Raw genomic sequence first — 19,503 nt, forward strand, 5'->3', positions numbered from 1 at the left:
CTTTTGGAAGGCCAAACAAAGTATTTTCGCTTTCGAAATGAAACACACAGTGTCTTCACACCATGGCGGTGGCAGCAACAATAAAGTTACGCCTTCTTTCTTTGCGTGAACATTTGGGCGGTGTTATGCAAATCTTCCCACATCGTGACGTAGACATGTGGGGGTGTGTTTAAACGAGGCGTTTTAGGAGGGCGTGGACCAGTCTTAACTTTTATAAAGAATATCTCTTTGGGTTTGAGACTTTAGTCTTTGCAACTTTAGGGATCTTATCTATTCACGAACAGCTTGTAACACTCCAAAGAGAAAGGAAAACTTGAAATCGCATCATATGACCCCTTTAATGTGTTGACTAACACACTAAAGCACACGTAAAGTACTTAATTAAAAATTTTACTGTATTATGTTAGTTGATATTACATTTAAAGTTAAAATATTTTTAACATACTAATTTGCAACTTCATTATTCCAAATGTGTAATTACAAGTATATTTCTAAAAAATGACATACAAGTTTCAAAAGAAAAGGAATATTTCAGAGTCAATAGAAGTATTGTGGTATGAAATTACATATAATATGCACTTAATTCCTACATAAGTGTGTCAAAATACACTCTGAATTTCAGCTAATTGCATTTAATATCAATTTAAACATTTAAAATTGCCAAAAACATTACATTCAGTTTGCACTTGAGTATATTCTTATAAATTATTTATATAATAAATACTCTTTTCAAAAGTATGCTAAAGTGTACCAATTTATCACAAGGGGAATAGCAGCAAATACACAATCTTGTGAGAGTTTTGTACAACATAACCATGTAAAGATGCTGTAAGCAATGCTAGCTGTTTTGCTAAAGAGCTAACCTTGCTTAATCTTAGCAAAACAGCTAATGTTAGCAAAACAGCTCACTCCAAAACCCTGCCTTCCATGTCAGCAAACCAAAAGCTTTAAAATGACTGACATGTATCAACCCATGGTCAGATTCTTTTTGTTGTATACAGAATCTAGTGCTTTCACAGAAACAGATGTGACAGGAAACCAATTTTAGTGATATCTGTCAGGTAGTAGGACATTTTCTGTGTGATATTAATGGCAGAACCTTTAAACAAGAATCTTGGTTGTTTATTAAAGGAAAGAATGTCTCGGCAAAGAAAGCTAGTTTATAGCCTAAAGGCAGACAGATCGGACCTGGCAAATGAAACAGCGCAGGCCCTGAGGCAAGCACTGCAGGCATCTCCATACCAGCACTCATTAGACTGAGGCATGACACACACACACACACACAGATCTGCAGACACTGCACACTGGTGTAATGCAATATAAACTTAAATTGGATTTACTATGTTCTCTCAGTTTCTGGCCTACAGGCATGTCATAGAGGTTCACTGTTCCTGTCTGCTGTCTCCAAACTTAACATACAAGAGAAGACAAACATCTCCTTCACTTCTTAACTAGCCCCGTGACCCTTCAGTCTTTAACCAGTTTAAATACGTGTGTGCCAGTGTGTTCGTCAATGGCAACATGAAGACTCATTTTACAGTAACACACTCTAGATATGAGAGCAATCTGCAGTTTGAGGCTTCCTGTAATGGTAATTGTAATAAACAATTAATGTGATACATGCTTTATTCTCCATGGAGACAGATCAGATGAGGTAAACATGGATTATTAAATTAAGAGCAGCAAATTGATAATCATATTACAGCGGCAAATGCTGCTCACAAAAAAAAAATCACTACTTACCACCACAGTGCTAGAGAAGAGTTGTAATACTCCATATGTAGATCCTGCAACAATGGAAAACAACCTTTTTAATTAAAATCACCAAATAAATTAATCACTAAACAAAAGATTTTTAGTTTCACAATCAAACGGTTGAGGTAACAAGACCTTGTGATCACAATCAAAGCTGCCTGCCTCATGAAATCAGTGAAAATATCAATAGAGCTGGTGATTTCCATTAACATTATGGGCCATATGTAAGCAGCCCTTTTAATCAGAGAGGAGGTGCAGGCAATGTTCTGGTGATTTCAAAGACCTGCTTGTCTAAAAATTACAATCCGCCAGCAATGAAGTCATCTGTTGACTAAAAAAAGTAGGAAAAGTAAATTGGCGTTGGTCCTTTTGAGAATAGGATATGCAGAATTAAACAAAATTGGACGTTTAAATTTAGAAAAACAAATCCCAATTGTTACATTAAAATGATTTTGCATTGAATTAATTTTGTGCACCCTCAAAAATCACTATTCAGATCTACAGCTGCAACATTCTTGTGAGAGAATGAGCATTCTCCATCCAGCAAGACCTGAAACATACCAAATATTGATGTGGCAATCTGATTTAATTAATTTTATCAAATGGATGCTTCAGACTCTAAACACTGATTCTAGGTGCATTTGAAACCATTGTAAAATATTGATAAATGCACACCTATAATGTGATCAAATTGACTTTACTTGCCAGAAGAATTCTTAACTCTGATTATTAATCAGACTATTTATTGAACACTGAGGTCATACATTTTAAAATACATCAGTGAAACATATTTCTGAGTAAAAACGTTGTCCATTTGCATTAAAAACAGTGCTTTCCAGTAAAATGTGTCTAATATTCATAGGAGTCTAACAGAGATGGCATGGTGGTGGTTCTTCACCCATTAATAAATATAGTCTTTATAATATAGATCCATAAATATGAGCTTTTTCTCTGGATCACACCAAAAGAAGATAATTTTCATAATAGTTTATAATAGGCAATAGTTTTAATAAAGAGCCAACAATTTTCTAAACGATGTTGTTAATAGTGAAATATGTTATTAATACTCGATCTCAGAGCCACCATGGAATTGAACAACAACAGAGACCGACTTACCTACAATCCCTGCCACTGTAGGACTTGCTCCTAGTGATTTCACATGATGACTCAGCAAAGGGATAATCATACTGACCCCAAAGAGGTCCTGAAAACACACACACACACACACACACACAATCACATAAAATGGATTTACACATCAGCAAAGCAAACACAGCTCAATAAACAGATTTCTAGCTTTTCCCTTTATAACATACTGTATAAGGCTATGATTAGAGTCCAATTACAGTGGATTTACTATGAGATGGTAAGAATATAGAATTAAATTGACTGATTACATGAATCCTGAACTGCAGAACAGACCTATATGAGCATTTTTTAACGCTTATATGACATTAAATTTACCTGTATGACATTAAATATAATTTAAATATTATTCTAAAATGCAATTCGCCACTTGATTCTTGATTTAAATAAATAATCAATTAATTAAATCAATTAAAACTCATAGTTACAATTAAGATGTGAAGTTTTCCAAAGAGAAAACAGCCTAATCAGGTAAGATATAGCCGATTCCTTGACAGCTGAAAACACACTTTTTTTTAAACTAGTAACATTACAATGCTTTGTGGAAGTAGTTCAACAACATGCTAAAAAAACTATGAATGAATGAATGAAGGTGTCAGCTGTCATTACAGTAATGTCAGTTGGCATAAATTGTCTGAGGGCAACTTAAACAAAAGCCATGCACCACTGAGCTTGTTTGTCTGGATTTTTATATGCAGTCATGCCAGGGCAAGGACTTGATTGAAGTCACACCATGACCATACCTCAATCCAGTGTCACGGCACTTTCTATCAAACTAAAACTTTTAATCTAACAAAAAACTACCAGTGAATTAAAGCCAGGAAGAATTCAATGTGTCTGAGAGGGAAAGAAGTAGAGAGACAAGTGTGTGTTCTTTCTCATGGGTGTTGGCAAAATCCACAGACAGGACAAAATATTTCTACTGATGCAAAAATATAAATTGCCAAGGCATCAACTACATCCCGATTTAAATATGGGAAGCTAAAAAAGCAAATGTTATAATATTATGAACATAAAGACCACTAAATGAAGAACATCTGGCCTAAGATGTCATGTGATAGATAAAATATCATTATCAATGAGCCCTTGTAAACAAGACTCCTGTCCTAAAACGGTTTTAGCAAATTCTTCTTATCTAAGTGTTACAAATTACAAATCGATTTCATGTGCCATTGGGAATATAAGAATCACATGTGCAGAACAGGGGCATCAGATGTATGTAAACGTACTGACAGCAGCTTAAATTGATGTTTCATTGCGATCAATGCCATACAAAAGACCCTTTCTAAATACAAAATAGGATACTCACCATGAATCCCACCACGTATACACATCGTATGATCCGCTTTGGTCTCAGTCGTTTGTGGGCAATGGCACATTTAGAGTTATTCATTCTCCCGCATTGACAGAGACTAGTGCAGTCAATGCGGAAGCGATGGAAAGCGTTGCTATGTTGTTCTTTACGAAACATCACGAGGTTTAGACCATCTGTCCCTTTAAAAGCGGCGCGCCGTGTGTTGTGAGAGTAAGATTCTCCTGGAAATCACGAATATCCCTGGCTGCTTGTGTTTAATTACTTAAAAAAAGATGAAATTAATTTCGTGCGCACGAATGGGCGGCTTTTCACGTGGTAAAATGATGAGTGGTGGTTTACATAATGTACAGGATCTCCTGTTTATGGTACAGTCCAGTGAACGCGTCTAGCAGACATACGCGCTCTGTTTGAACTGCGAGTGAAATGAAGTTGGTATTACCTATTAATTTTCTAAAATTAAGCATTTATTATGAAAATTTTGGTGGGAAAATAACAACGCAAACATCAGTGAGTAGCAGTGGGTGAGTTGTGTGATGTTTGTTTTGTGGTCTTAGATGGTTTGTTTCACTCCAAATCATTCCATCTGCATGAAGATGTCAAATTAAATTATATAAACGGGTGGGCATATGATAACACCAATGCTTCAAAACAATATAAAATACAACTCACATCTGTTGATCTTATGTAGGCATACCTCATTTATTGTTTCCTTTTATTTTGCAAGTACTGCTATTGAATGGTTTGTAGGAGAAAACAGGACGACATCGTCGTCATCATCATGATGTACACAATGAGATGGTTTGCTAGAAAAAGAAATTGCTGTAGTGCAGAAATGCTTAAACCAGGGTCTGCAGGCCTAAGGTGGCCAGGAACAAAGACTATATATATATATAATGACTTTTTATTACAGACCTATACAGACCTTTATATTTTTAATTGGCCCGCCATTCCATATCACAAGAAGCATGTCTACAGAAATGTCTTATTTATATATATATTTTTTAACATTTTTTGTTTTATGTTTGAATTGAAATATAAACAAAAAATAATTGAAATTGATTTAACAAAATAAACATTTACATTTATTTAAAAATGCTAAACAAATTAATATATTTTAATGTGATATAGCTATAGAATATATAATACAGTATGTAGCCTATATAATAGGATATAATGCAACATTTATTTTTAATCAAGATTGGTTTTCAAGTTTGTGTTCCCCTGCTGTAGTGATTATGTATTAATTGAATTTCCAGTGCCTCAAGTAAGAAATCAATGAAGTAATTAAGCAATTTATTAAATGATTTTACTGTTTTGCTTTTTAATTTATTTATTTTACACATTAACTTTGTTTAAATATAAAAACCTAATCTCTCTTTCTTCCCTTTTGAGGATGGTGAATATTGTGTCTGTCCAATGTGATATATAATATTATACTATTCTAGGCTATAGTTTAATCACATTTTATATTGTATTTCTAGTTTATTGTATTTTGTACCATACAGCTTTATAGGGAATCATTTACTTTGCATACTTCAGCCCCATCTACTGGCAATCTTTCTTATTTGTCAGACAGTACCAATTTGTAGGGTCACTTGAGTGGGTGAGAGGGTGGATGCCAGGCCTTTGAGAACTTGCATGACCTCCTATTTATATTTCTCACATAACCTTAAACTGCCTTGATCTACAGACCTCACAGTTTGTGTGTGTGTGTGTGTGAATCCACATGTTATATTGTCAGGTGAGCTTATGTCATGGTCATTTTAGGGCTAAACTTCTCTCTAGAATTTTGTTTACAAATCCTCTCCAGCTTTGAATATGGAACTGGGGAAGCCAAGATACCCGATCATCCCAGTGCAGCTGAAACAGTGATGTTCCCAAGATAGTTTACATAAACACACTCACATGGACCCATCCTCACATCTCGTGTTAAAGGAATGCTTTTGATTATGTATACCAGAACATATAACAGCTTAATTTAAGATAATAAATCCAAATCAACAGTAAAGTAGCATTAACTTTGTCTTTCTCTGCAGATGAAAAGGACTGTTGTTTCTCAATAACAGGATAAAGTGTGGAGATAAATTTAGCAGCACTGGGAACTAAAACCACATCTGCTCTGCTGTGCAGAAACACCACAGACAGTCATTACTACACCACAGAAGACTTCCAGCACTTGCAGTCATCAATGGACATCTGTTGTAATTATTTTTAATTTTAGCTTGTATAATTTTTCTCCTGTATCTCTAATCCCTAAATATCCCTCCACACTCAAACCCAGCTCAATGCATGGGTGGCCTCTCAGGAAAAGCCCAGTTTCATAGCCTTATGTCCACTTCAGTGGCTCTGGCCTTCATTCACAGCACAGTGATAATTAGTCTCAGGTTTATCTGCTCTGTGCACAATGCCCCACTTGACATACAATGAGTGTGTATTTTCTGTTTTCCAGGTATTGACAGTTTCAATCAATAGATTCAAGTGGAATCATATGATACATAGTGGAAGCAGTTGCACTACTGTTTAAAAGTTTGGGGTCAGTGAGATTTTATGTTTAATTATTTATTTATTGGTATGTTTTTGAAAGAAGTCTCTAATGCTCTAATCCACATGTTATATTGTCAGGTGAGCTTATGTCATGGTCATTTTAGGGCTAAACTTCTCTCTAGAATTTTGTTTACAAATCCTCTCCAGCTTTGAATATGGAACTGGGGAAGCCAAGATACCCGATCATCCCAGTGCAGCTGAAACAGTGATGTTCCCAAGATAGTTTACATAAACACACTCACATGGACCCATCCTCACATCTCGTGTTAAAGGAATGCTTTTGATTATGTATACCAGAACATATAACAGCTTAATTTAAGATAATAAATCCAAATCAACAGTAAAGTAGCATTAACTTTGTCTTTCTCTGCAGATGAAAAGGACTGTTGTTTCTCAATAACAGGATAAAGTGTGGAGATAAATTTAGCAGCACAAGGAACTAAAACCACCTCTGCTCTGCTGTGCAGAAACACCACAGACAGTCATTACTACACCACAGAAGACTTCCAGCACTTGCAGTCATCAATAGACATCTGTTGTAATTATTTTTAATTTTAGCTTGTATAATTTTTCTCCTGTATCTCTAATCCCTAAATATCCCTCCACACTCAAACCCAGCTCAATGCATGGGTGGCCTCTCAGGAAAAGCCCAGTTTCATAGCCTTATGTCCACTTCAGTGGCTCTGGCCTTCATTCACAGCACAGTGATAATTTGTCACAGGTTTATCTGCTCTGTGCAAAATGCCCCACTTGACATATAATGAGTGTGTATTTTCTGTTTTCCAGGTATTGACAGTTTCAATCAATATATTCAAGTGGAATCATATGATACAGTATTTAGTGGAAGCAGTTGCGCTACTGTTTAAAAGTTTGGGGTCAGTGAGATGTGATTTTTATTTATTTATTTATTGGTATGTTTTTAAAAGAAGTCTCTAAAGCTCTCTGAGGCTGCATTTATTTAATAAAAAATACAGTTAAAACAGTAATATTGTGAAATATTATTGCAATTAAAATGTTTTCTGTTTTACTATATTTAAAAATGTTATTTATTCCTGTGATTTATTCCTGATTTTTAGCAGACAGATGATCCTTTTAATATGTTGACTTTCTGCTTAAGAAACATTCATTATTAATATTATTATCAATGTTGAAAACAGCTTCTTAATATTTTTTTGTGGAAACTGATACTTTTTCAGCATTCTTTCAAAGGAGCACCATTTATATGAAATAGAAATCTTTTGAAACATAAATGTCTTTCACTTTTGAAAGACAAATGTGACCCTGGACCACAAAACCACTCTTAAGTCGCAATAGCCAACAATACATTGTATGGGTCAAAATTATCGATTTTTCTTTTATGCCAAAAAACATTAGGATATTAAGTAAAGATCATGTTCCATGAAGATATTTAGTAAATTTCCTCCTGTAAATATATAAAAACTTAATTTTTGATTAGTAATATGCATTGATGATGTATAAATCTCAATTTAAAAAAAATTGACACTTATGACTGGTTTTGTGGTCCCAGGTAACACATGAATGCATCCTTGCTGAATAAAACTATTAATTCCTTACTAACTCCAAATTTTTGAAGGGCAGTGCATATAAATGTATATCCATATGTTATGTCTAAATGGATGTAAATGTATTAACCTTGGTTCATCTTCAGAGTTCACTTCTCAGTTGGTGGTGGGATTTGTGACAGACATTGGGAATGCTGGGCTCTAGTGTCTTCATTTTCATTCCTTTCTCAGCCGATTGTCCTGTGGGGGGATATTTTGGTCCACTCGTCTCCCTCCTGAAATCTCATTCTTAAACCACTCCTCTGACAGGCAGCAGGCACCTTCACTCAACTGACCAAAATAGCCCAATGGGCTGCTCTTCGCTAGTGTGCTGTCATGAAGCCCACTCCCCACCCAATGCCAGGTCCTGCTCTGGCTAAGGGAAGAGGACACTGACACAGACACATATATACACCGGAGCTCAGAAGAGTACTAGAACAGCCACTTGTGTTCACACACTATACACCTTGCTGAGAATAACTGGACTAAGAGACTATTTATCACACAGATTGTGAGGAGTTACGTAATTTCAGTGCCTACTTCATGTGGGAAGGAGGAGAGACTGTTTAACAAGAAGTAAACAGCTGAGAAAGTTGCACTCTTAAGATTGTCATCATGAAGTTACATGTGGCACTATTTTTTGCTGGGCTCTTTGGTGCCTTGGCAACTCTGTTCATTCTCTTGGTTATTTATTCCTGTGATTTATTCCTGATTTTTAGCAGACAGATGATCCTTTTAATATGTTGACTTTCTGCTTAAGAAACATTCATTATTAATATTATTATTATCAATGTTGAAAACAGCTTCATAATATTTTTTTGTGGAAACTGATACTTTTTCAGCATTCTTTCAAAGGAGCACCATTTATATGAAATAGAAATCTTTTGAAACATAAATGTCTTTCACTTTTGAAAGACAAATGTGACCCTGGACCACAAAACCACTCTTAAGTCGCAATAGCCAACAATACATTGTATGGGTCAAAATTATCGATTTTTCTTTTATGCCAAAAAACATTAGGATATTAAGTAAAGATCATGTTCCATGAAGATATTTAGTAAATTTCCTCCTGTAAATATATAAAAACTTAATTTTTGATTAGTAATATGCATTGATGATGTATAAATCTCAATTTAAAAAAAATTGACACTTATGACTGGTTTTGTGGTCCCAGGTCACATATTATGCCATTTTTTTATATCAAAAGTAGTTGGTTTAAAACATGTCAAATGTTGCAAGAAAGGATTTTGAGTCTTTCACGACTGTTGAATTGAATGTTGTAAAATAATATTTTAATAATTAATTAATTTTAATTTGCACTCTTTTTGTGTGTAAACCTGTTTTTTTTGTGCTTGTTTAATTTAGTTTTTTAATTGTTTTGTTTTGTTTTAGTTTTTGTCTTTTCTATTTTTTCATCAGGTTTTTGTATCAGATTTAAAATTTTTTAAAATATTTTTTATAAACATGATGTACCATTTGAAAGTTTGGTGTAAGAAATATAAAAAAGTTGAAAAAAGAAATAAATACTTTTATTCAGCAAGGATACATTAAAGACATTTATAATGTTTTAAATGATTTCTGTTTCAAATAACTTCTGAACTTCTGAAAGTTCTTCTGAACTTTATATTCATCAAAGAATCTTGAAAAAACATATCACGGTTTCCACATAAATATTAGGTAAAATAATATAAAATATAAAAATACTTAAACTGTTTCCAACATTAATAGTAATAATAGGAACCATTTTAATAATTAAGCATCAAATCAGAATGAATTCTGAAGGATCATGTGACACTAAAGTAATAGCTACTGAAAATTCAGCTTTACCATCACAGGAATAAATCTGTACTCTATTTGTAGAAATGGTCCACTGCATTTAAAGCTCTCCTCTGTCCCTCATCTTTTCAGAGTTAGTTAAGCCATTAGATCCTTTGTGTCATCTGTCACGACACACTCTTCTTGTGTTGTTGACTGCGTTTCTTCAGAATGTTGAAATAGTTTTGGATGTTTGCGGCAGGTGACCTTCGGGTCAGGCGTTATCAGTCCAAATGTTAGAACTTGAAGAAATCTGAACAGGGAGAGAGCGAGAGGGAAGTGAGGGATGACAATCTTACAGAAAGAGGAGAGAAAGACTAACGCTCACCTTATTGATTTACTGCCACACACAAGCAGGCAGAATGTATTTCCCGAGCCATAGCTAATGAAAATACGGGGAAATAAAATTAGAGAGGTCTATGGGTCATTGAGAGCAGAGATAGAGAGAGAGTCGAGCACAGAATAGTAGACTCTCACATGCTGGGTTGTGGCCTAAATATGATAATGTGAGTAAATGTGATAATGAAAACACAAACAATTTCTCAATCACCTAAAGCAGTAGTTCACTCACTCATGTATTCCAAAGTGATTTCGTGTCTTCCACTGAACACAAAAGAAGTTTAGCAGAATTTATGAGGTTTTTCAAAGAAACTGAATAGCAGACACTTTTAAGTTCTGGATATGACAAAAAAAGCACCATAATAAGATTGTCAAGCTTTAGAAGACTTGGAATTAGGGCTGTCAATAAATTAAGCATGCATTAAACTGACAGCCCTGCGTGGAAAATAGCACACAAGCCATATGGACTACTTTTAAGATACTTTTATGACAGTGATTTTTCCACAACTCTTATGCATACACAATTCTTTGTGATTAACTATATAAGGATTAAGGATAAGGAATTTAAAGGGGTCATATGACGTTGCTAAAAAATAACATTATTTTGTGTATTTGGTGTAATGAAATGTGTTTATGCGGTTAAAGGTAAAAAAAACCACATTATTTTCCACATACTGTACATTATTGTTTCTCCTCTATGCCCCGCCTCTCTGAAACGTGTCGATTTTTACAAAGCTCATCGTTCTGAAAAGCGAGGTGTGCTCTGATTGGCCAGCTATCCAGTGCGTTGTGATTGGCCGAATACCTCAAGCGTGTGACGGAAATCTTATGACTGGTTTTGTGGTCCCAGGTAACACATGAATGCATCCTTGCTGAATAAAACTATTAATTCCTTACTAACTCCAAATTTTTGAAGGGCAGTGCATATAAATGTATATCCATATGTTATGTCTAAATGGATGTAAATGTATTAACCTTGGTTCATCTTCAGAGTTCACTTCTCAGTTGGTGGTGGGATTTGTGACAGACATTGGGAATGCTGGGCTCTAGTGTCTTCATTTTCATTCCTTTCTCAGCCGATTGTCCTGTGGGGGGATATTTTGGTCCACTCGTCTCCCTCCTGAAATCTCATTCTTAAACCACTCCTCTGACAGGCAGCAGGCACCTTCACTCAACTGACCAAAATAGCCCAATGGGCTGCTCTTCGCTAGTGTGCTGTCATGAAGCCCACTCCCCACCCAATGCCAGGTCCTGCTCTGGCTAAGGGAAGAGGACACTGACACAGACACATATATACACCGGAGCTCAGAAGAGTACTAGAACAGCCACTTGTGTTCACACACTATACACCTTGCTGAGAATAACTGGACTAAGAGACTATTTATCACACAGATTGTGAGGAGTTACGTAATTTCAGTGCCTACTTCATGTGGGAAGGAGGAGAGACTGTTTAACAAGAAGTAAACAGCTGAGAAAGTTGCACTCTTAAGATTGTCATCATGAAGTTACATGTGGCACTATTTTTTGCTGGGCTCTTTGGTGCCTTGGCAACTCTGTTCATTCTCTTGTCTTTTGGCACGGACTATTGGCTCTTGGCATCAGAGACCTGCAATTCACATTCAAATGGTCCGGTTGCTTTGCAGGTGGGTGGAAGTGTTGTTTGTTTCAATTCCTTTAGGGCAAAGAGAAAAGTGGACAAGTGTTTTATAGATATATACTAGTTCAGGTGAATTGTCAGAAGATCATGGATGGTCTGTTTATAAATATGAAACAAGTCTCTTCAGAATTGTATGTTTTGGATTTTAGTGTATATGTTTTTTTTATTGAAATTAAACTGAACTAGATTTCTGCTCTTTGATCCTTACTGAAGCAAGATCCTCAAGCAGTCATGAGCATATTTGGTTTATAAGCAGTGACTGTCATGTGACATCCTCAAACGTCACTATCTACAGTCTCTCAGTTGCTTGAGTGTAGACTATCACATGCTGTAGTGTGATACCATGCTTAATACTAATAACCAAACTGGAATCTCAGTGCAGTTTCTATTCATAGGAGTCATACATGAATTAGGTTTCCCTCATAAAGGTTTGGGAGGGAAAAGTGAGTTCTTACTGACGTGCACAACCTGAGCTCTGTTTTACAAGGTCGAAATGTATGATTTTTAGAAAAATATATGCATCAAAGGTCTACCCCATAAATCTAAGTGTCATAGGGGCATTAGCAGTATAAATGAGATTGTACTGGCTTGAACTGTGGCTAACAATTCATCAAAATGTAAAATAGTTTTGACAAATTGCCATGAGCGTGTGTTGTACTCATGTGCTTGGAGGCTGAAAGATGGTCTACAGGAAAGCTTGATGTTGAACTTTTTTCATGTATCATAGTAATTCTGTATCTTTTGATTGTGGTGCTTAAATGTAAATATAAATTAGCATTCTTTTTGCAATGCTCACTTGTTATTCGTCTAGTGCATGCTTCTCTTGAAGATTCCTGCTATTAGCTGTGTTTTGGAACATGATAGCTGGTTTCTAGATGGCCGGGCTCGTCATTAGTTGGTCATTAGCTGGTCTAAGATCATTCAAGCTATTTTTGAAGCATTGTCACTGGTCAACAGGCTAACAACAGGCTTACCAGTTTAAGTTGGATTTTCGAGCAGGGTTGAGACAAGTGACTCAAAGCACTTCTGCATTCCATAATATAATGTTCTTGACTTGCTTTTTGTAAACTGCATCTAAACACATGAAGAGCATGTGTCCATCCATGTTCTCTAGTTGTTTTTAAATTTGTAAAATCACTGGCTTCACAGCAGATGTTTGTTGCTCTCTGACCTCTGCTCTCTGCTCCTTCACAGCGAGGTGATGTCATGGTCAACCAAGTTAGCGAAGACCAGAACATTACCTTTCATCACGAGGGCTTCTTTTGGCGCTGTAGCTTTAATGACATCACGAATGATGACGATCTGTGGAAATTCTGGTTTGGTAAGAGACTGTTACATTTGCTTTGGTGCAACAATCATTCAGAGATTATGTGGTTTTCCACAGACCAAAACAATCTCACAGCATTTATTACTAGAGGTTAGTGTTAATTTATACATATATTAAATATATTTTAACATTTGTATAAGTGTGAGTTAATAATGGACAATAAATGCTGTAAAAATGGTTGTTCGTTGATACCTAATCATGAACTAATTTTAAACATTCCATTTTTTCATATTACAAAGTGTGAAGTGCTCAGTCGTGCTCACTGAATGTGGCATTTGGCCCACTTGTGAGGCTCCGGGTGAGGCTGTGCCACAAATATCAAAGGGGTCTGACCTGTTGCCCTCTAGAAGGTTCAAAGAGAGGGAATAAATGTTCATATAACCTCAGTGTAGCAAACAACTTGAATATGCAACACTTCTTTGTAATCTTAATTGAAACAATGATTTAGCTCACACACTAATAAATGGCAATTCTCCTTGTTCTTCCCTTAGAAAATCAGCCACATGCAAGGGAATGCAAACCTGCATATCTTCTCCCCTTTCCGTTCCCTGACCAGATCTACAACACTACCAGCTATCAGACTGCCATAAGTAAGTTTATTTATTTATTTAACAGGTCAAGGTTGTTTATGCCCCTAATGCCAAATTCCAATGCCAATATCTTTCAACTTCTCTTGATTGCTCTCTTTTTCTGTTTATTCATATGAAAATATTTTTAATGAAGTGATCCCTCATACTTTCTCAACTCCTCCACCGAAAATCAAGATGCAGTTCAAGTCGAACCTTTTTTCCCCCCACAAATATTAAGTTACGGAAGTAAAATGGGTTGCAGTGCCACTGCATAGTGTATAGTGTAACTGAATTGGCTACTGTACTGAACCGCTTTCCCTTTGGTTTGTGTTAATGAAAAACATGATCTTTTAGTCTACAGAGGTTTCTGGAGCATCTCTATGTTGCTGGGTGTGGCCGCTGTGGTGGCCGGCGGTTTCATTATTATTTGCGCAGCTCCATTCGGCAGTCATCGCCTTTATAAAGCAGGAGGTGGACTCTACCTCATTTCTGGTAAGTTAAGGATTACATGAAGAGGTATGGTTTATCTCATGTGTAACATATCACAAGCATCTCATTTATTTTTTACCCTTTATCTCTCTCTTTCATGTTGCTTTTCATTTCTCCAACTCTCAATGCTGTCTCTTTTCTCCAGGTTTCTTCCTTCTCGTTGTCACTGTGATGTATGTTTTCTGGTTAGATGTTTTGGATGTTATAAGCTCGTATAAGGAATATCAGAAGTCGAATAAGTGCCCTGATTTTGAGCTCAGTATGACTTATGGCCTCTCTTTCATGTTTGCTCCTGTGGGCGTGTTCTTCTGTCTTCTGTCTGGTCTTCTCTTCCTAGTGATTGGCCGTACAGTCAAACATCATTATAACTGAACCTCATGAATGGTTTCAAAACACAGCTCAAAATGCATTAAAGGGATTGTTCACTCCAAAATGAAACTTTTGTCATTGATTACTCACTTTCATGTCATTGAACACAAAATAAGATATTTTGAAGAATGTTTGTAACCAAACAGTTGACAGTAGCCACAGTATTTTTCCATACTATGAATGTCAATGGCTGCAGTCAGCCGTTTGGTTACCAAAATTTGTCAAAATATGTTTTCATTTTTGGGTGAACTATCCTTTTAATTATCTGCAACTAAAGTCTGAGGATGCGCTGACTTTATGACAAGGTGGGGTGTTATTTTTAATTTTTAATTTTGCAAATATGACTTCAGTATTTGGCCATCATGTGTGCTGTGAGCAGTACTCTAAACATTGATCATGGATGGTTTGGGAACACTTCATGTATGTGTGAGTGTTTGTGGGAGTATAGTATTGCACAAAGCATTAAATAATGTTTAATATGTCTATTAGGAACCTCTGCATTTTTATATTACTCGGATAAATTAACAAAACATATTGGTAGACTCTTTTTGACTGCTTAAACCTTCTCAAGTATAAATGTACACATTTTTTTGAGTTTGTTCCACCTTACGTTTCGATTATTAATTTATTGGTGATTTCTAGAGTGTTTTTCCCCCTCAGGCTTTGAAATAATCTAGACAGACTTTGTAGCATTGTAAAAATACCCAGCTGACTTTAAAGCTTTATCTTTTACTTGCACAGCTTGTTCACACACCGCAGCACATATATATTTGCTTTGTAAATAATATTATATATTGCTATCAAGTACAACTGATATGTACTGTAATATTTCAAAAGATTCATTAAACCTTTAATAAAAAAAAAAATTCTGTATATTTTATATTGGGATGTTGGCTATTGATTGGATTTTTGAGATGTGGGTGTTGAACCCAAAAATGAATGCAATCATGCTGTCAATTGTGGAAGGCAAGATCGAGTTTTGATTAAAAATTACAAGGTCATTAAAAAAATGAAAAGCATAATAAATGGATGAGTCGTTCACAATAAGATCAATAACATGCATTTAAAAAATGGATGCGTTTCATACCAACTTTAATATCTTAAAATGAATAAATAATGTCAGCCCTTATTTAGTCCCAGCAAACACAGAGTGTTTTCCTAACATTTCAGTTTAGGAAACCAAATTTTTGAATTGGTTGTAAGAATGTTCTCTGTTTTTTTTCCCAGCTAAAAGCTAACCTTCCCAAAATGTTGCATGGATATATACAGTATATATATATATATATATATATATATATATGAAGAGTTCATTTGCAAAAAAAGATAACTATTTGAATAAAATGTTCATGACATTATATACTATATTATATAACTATATTATATTCAATTTATATATACAGTTTTAAAGATTTTTTCCTAAGATTAAGAAAGAAAAGTAGGCCAAATGTGAATGCAGTTTTAAGACTGAATATGAGGCAATATTACCTTTTCCCAACAGAGACAGACTGGAGATGAGCCATTGACAGGTGTGTCTATATAACAGCAGAATCGCTGGGAGCTATGACTCATCTATATGGCAGGTGACAGCTGTGCGTATGCGCTCTCACTATACGTAGGACTGTTTGAGGCAATGTTGCAAACATTAAACTTAAGCATGCATATCAATCAGTGTATGTCTATAGTACTGCATGCTCTCTTGCTATATGAGACTTCCAAACTGTTTGCAGCAGAACACATTGAGAGTTTAAGTGTCTATTTCTGCATGTTTGTATATGTATTACTGTCAGTCTTTAGTATGTCTGTGTCTGTATTAGGTTTCTCTCGGGCCAGCTGTAGGCCTCCTGCAATGCTGGACAGTTTGTTATTTAAAGGTCTTGGATCATATTGCACATGAGAACCGAACTGTGCATGCTCATGCTGACCTATGGACACATTAGATCTGAACTGAGGTAATGTGTACAGATGGAAAGGATTTAGTGTTACTCGGATAAACCAGTTTTACCATTGTTTACTGAAAAAGGCTGCAGTTATGCTGTGATAAGCCAATTTTCACTTCATGACCTGTGAGATTGACCATTAATAGCCCTTTAAAACATGCAATTCTTGTATTTGACACTGTAGGCATTTGTGAAAATCACTTTACAACTAAATACGTTTATCCTTTTTTTTTTAAAGTGTTTATGAATATATATTGAATATTTGTGGTGTCCATCTACATTTCAGCCACTAGAGGTCACTGGTACATGAGAAACCAATGCATAATCAGAACACTAAACAATAATAAGGAGTATAAATTAGAACTTAGACAATAATATGCAGTAGAAGTTAGAACTTAATGTATGTTTGGCACATGAGACATATAAATAAAAATAACATTATGAACTAACAGTTTTTCCTTTTTATTGGTAGGGTAATATGTTGGTCATACTTTAGGTCCTATAAGTTGGTTCATGCATTTACTAACAATGAACTATACAGTTGTTACAGTATATTAATAAGTCTTTGTTAACATTTGTTAAAAATACAACTGTTTATTGTTAGTTAGCATGTCAGCTCAGGTTCATTAAATAATATTAACAGATAAAACTTTTGATTTTAATTTTGTATTGGTAAATGTTGAAATTAGCATTAACGAAGATTAATAAATGCTTTATTATTAATAAAAAATGCTTAATACAAGTTATATATATATATATATATATATATATATAAATACTGTTATTTCATGTTAACTAATGTAGTTACCTACACTCTAAAAAATGCTGGATTGTTTCAACCCAACTTTGGGCAAAATATGAATTTTTGGGTTAAAAATTTATTTAAAAAATGTAACCCAACAGGTGGGTTATTTTATTTTATTTTATTTTATTTTATCCAATCCAAAGACTCAGCTGTAATACAACAATTGAAAACATATCTACTTACATTTTTTCCCTTGGTAGCATGTCATTTCTGATATGCATTTGGAGCTAATGAATTCATTTACTTATATGCTTCAGGATTTTTATACATGAAAACTGTCTACTATGAAATATTCACCTCCACAAAAAATCATCTTACTCGTGTACTTTGATTGTAGCTTCTAATTTAAACATATCAGACTTGTCTGTAATTGTGAGATATGGGATTGATGCTCCAGGTAGCTCACAAGTTTTCAGCATATACTCTCTGTGGGATGTGATACAGATGTGTGAATTAATTCCGAATGTGTTGAAAGAGAAAATAACTCATAGATGTTTTGTGCTCTGTGGACTCCACTACTCAGTATATCGCCCAGACTGCAATATACTGTACAGTAATATGCATGACACTTTGGTGTTTCAGAGCAGCTTTCGAAAGATTTCGATAGGTTTTTCTAGCCACACATCCTGTGAGTGAATATGTGACTGGGTTGAAAATCAGTCAGTCAGAGAATACATAAAAAGCCATGGAAATATGAACTGAAAATCAAATCAACAGGAAATATCTGAAGAGAATATTGACAGGGACACTGGCTTTCTTGTGATGCAGTGTCAAAAAATGCATGTTTGCGCTCTGTTGCGAATGTCGTTAATTCCTTGGTCCCTGGTGATTTTTGTGCGGTTCCACATGATTAGGCCAGATAATTGTGTGTTGATAATAAGCATGTTCACAGCACTGCACAAAACGCCGTGTTCCACAACAAGACTCTCATGTGGGCTGCCAGGTCAGTCGGGGGCTGTAGAATATGTACGGTGCATGACCAGAGGTTAGACTGAGAGACAGTGACCTACAGCTTCAGTGCATCAACACCTTTTTAGTACATGGCAAGAATCAATGCATTCATGAGCAAAAAAAGACCCAATTGGGCATGTACTTAATAGGACAATACAATAACAGGACAAACCTGGGAGTGTAGTTACTTATTTTATTTCAATGTTTAGAATTATTATTTTTTTTATATAGACACCAGTTTAAAAGTTGACTAAATAAATGACAAATACATTTGAAAAATTCAAAACAGCATCAAAATATAAAATTTACAGCATCAAAACAAACAATCTGGCAACAATGTTTAATAAAATAAACAGTGCTCTAACTAACCACATTTTTATTGGGTTTTAACCGCATTTCTAAAATTCACAGGGGACATAACTTATTTTTAAAGTTTTCATGGCACAGCATTTCCATCACTTTTTTTTGGTTTAAATTTGTGACAATTATTCTACTCATTTAATGCCTTTTTAGTAATAAAATAAATAAAGTGGTGTCAAAAAGTGCAATGATCTCATCACTGCACTTTGTAACATTGCCACCACTTTTTTTCACTTCACTTGAAAAATATAATGAAGAAATTAAACTTTTAAATGTTAGTGTATTAATTTATTTACTGACAGTCATATTTGTAATATGTAGACCAATGGTTCTCAACTGGGGGCCTCAGCAAATTTCCAAGGACACCACAAAATGACTTGGATGCACACACAAGTAATTTATTTTAAATGCTAAAAACTTGAAATCTGGATGTAAACTGGAATCATATTTCTTTCTCCTTTTAATAATTTTTTTTGATTGAAAAAAAAAAATCTGTATCTTAGCCAATACAGGGGGGCCTTCAAAATACTGTGTTGGACAATGGGGGCCAAAAAGGCTGATAA

The 19,503-nt window shown here is 35.0% G+C and overlaps 2 protein-coding genes across 4 annotated transcripts in view; one reads left to right on the top strand and one right to left on the bottom strand.

The window, feature by feature from the left end:
• LOC107716769 (major facilitator superfamily domain-containing protein 9-like) overlaps nucleotides 1-4,449 on the bottom strand; it is a 9,235-nt gene extending 4,786 nt beyond the window's left edge. For both annotated transcript variants that reach the window (XM_016523321.1, XM_016523319.1), the window contains exons 1-3: nucleotides 4,211-4,449; nucleotides 2,872-2,959; nucleotides 1,744-1,787 (exon numbers count right to left, since the gene is read on the bottom strand). In XM_016523321.1, coding sequence (XP_016378807.1) covers nucleotides 1,744-1,787; nucleotides 2,872-2,959; nucleotides 4,211-4,372 — 294 coding nt within the window. In that variant the 5' untranslated portion in view covers nucleotides 4,373-4,449. The remainder of the gene's footprint in view (nucleotides 1-1,743; nucleotides 1,788-2,871; nucleotides 2,960-4,210) is intronic.
• Nucleotides 4,450-4,627: 178 nt separating this feature from the next.
• tmem182a (transmembrane protein 182a) lies at nucleotides 4,628-14,971 on the top strand. Of its 2 annotated transcripts, none has more exons than XM_016523323.1 (5): nucleotides 4,628-4,723; nucleotides 13,328-13,454; nucleotides 13,952-14,050; nucleotides 14,384-14,521; nucleotides 14,664-14,971. In XM_016523323.1, the coding sequence occupies exons 1-5, from the start codon at nucleotides 4,640-4,642 to the stop codon at nucleotides 14,888-14,890; spliced, it is 675 nt and encodes a 224-aa protein (XP_016378809.1). In that variant the 5' UTR covers nucleotides 4,628-4,639; the 3' UTR covers nucleotides 14,891-14,971. The 2 variants fall into 2 exon arrangements, with proteins under 2 accessions (XP_016378809.1, XP_016378808.1); XM_016523322.1 differs by lacking the exon at nucleotides 4,628-4,723 and adding an exon at nucleotides 11,541-12,119.
• Nucleotides 14,972-19,503: the final 4,532 nt, after the last annotated feature.

Source organism: Sinocyclocheilus rhinocerous, unplaced genomic scaffold, assembly GCF_001515625.1.
Source record: "Sinocyclocheilus rhinocerous isolate Xijiao unplaced genomic scaffold, SAMN03320098_v1.1 scaffold1441, whole genome shotgun sequence".
NCBI classification, from domain to species: Eukaryota; Metazoa; Chordata; class Actinopteri; order Cypriniformes; family Cyprinidae; genus Sinocyclocheilus; species Sinocyclocheilus rhinocerous.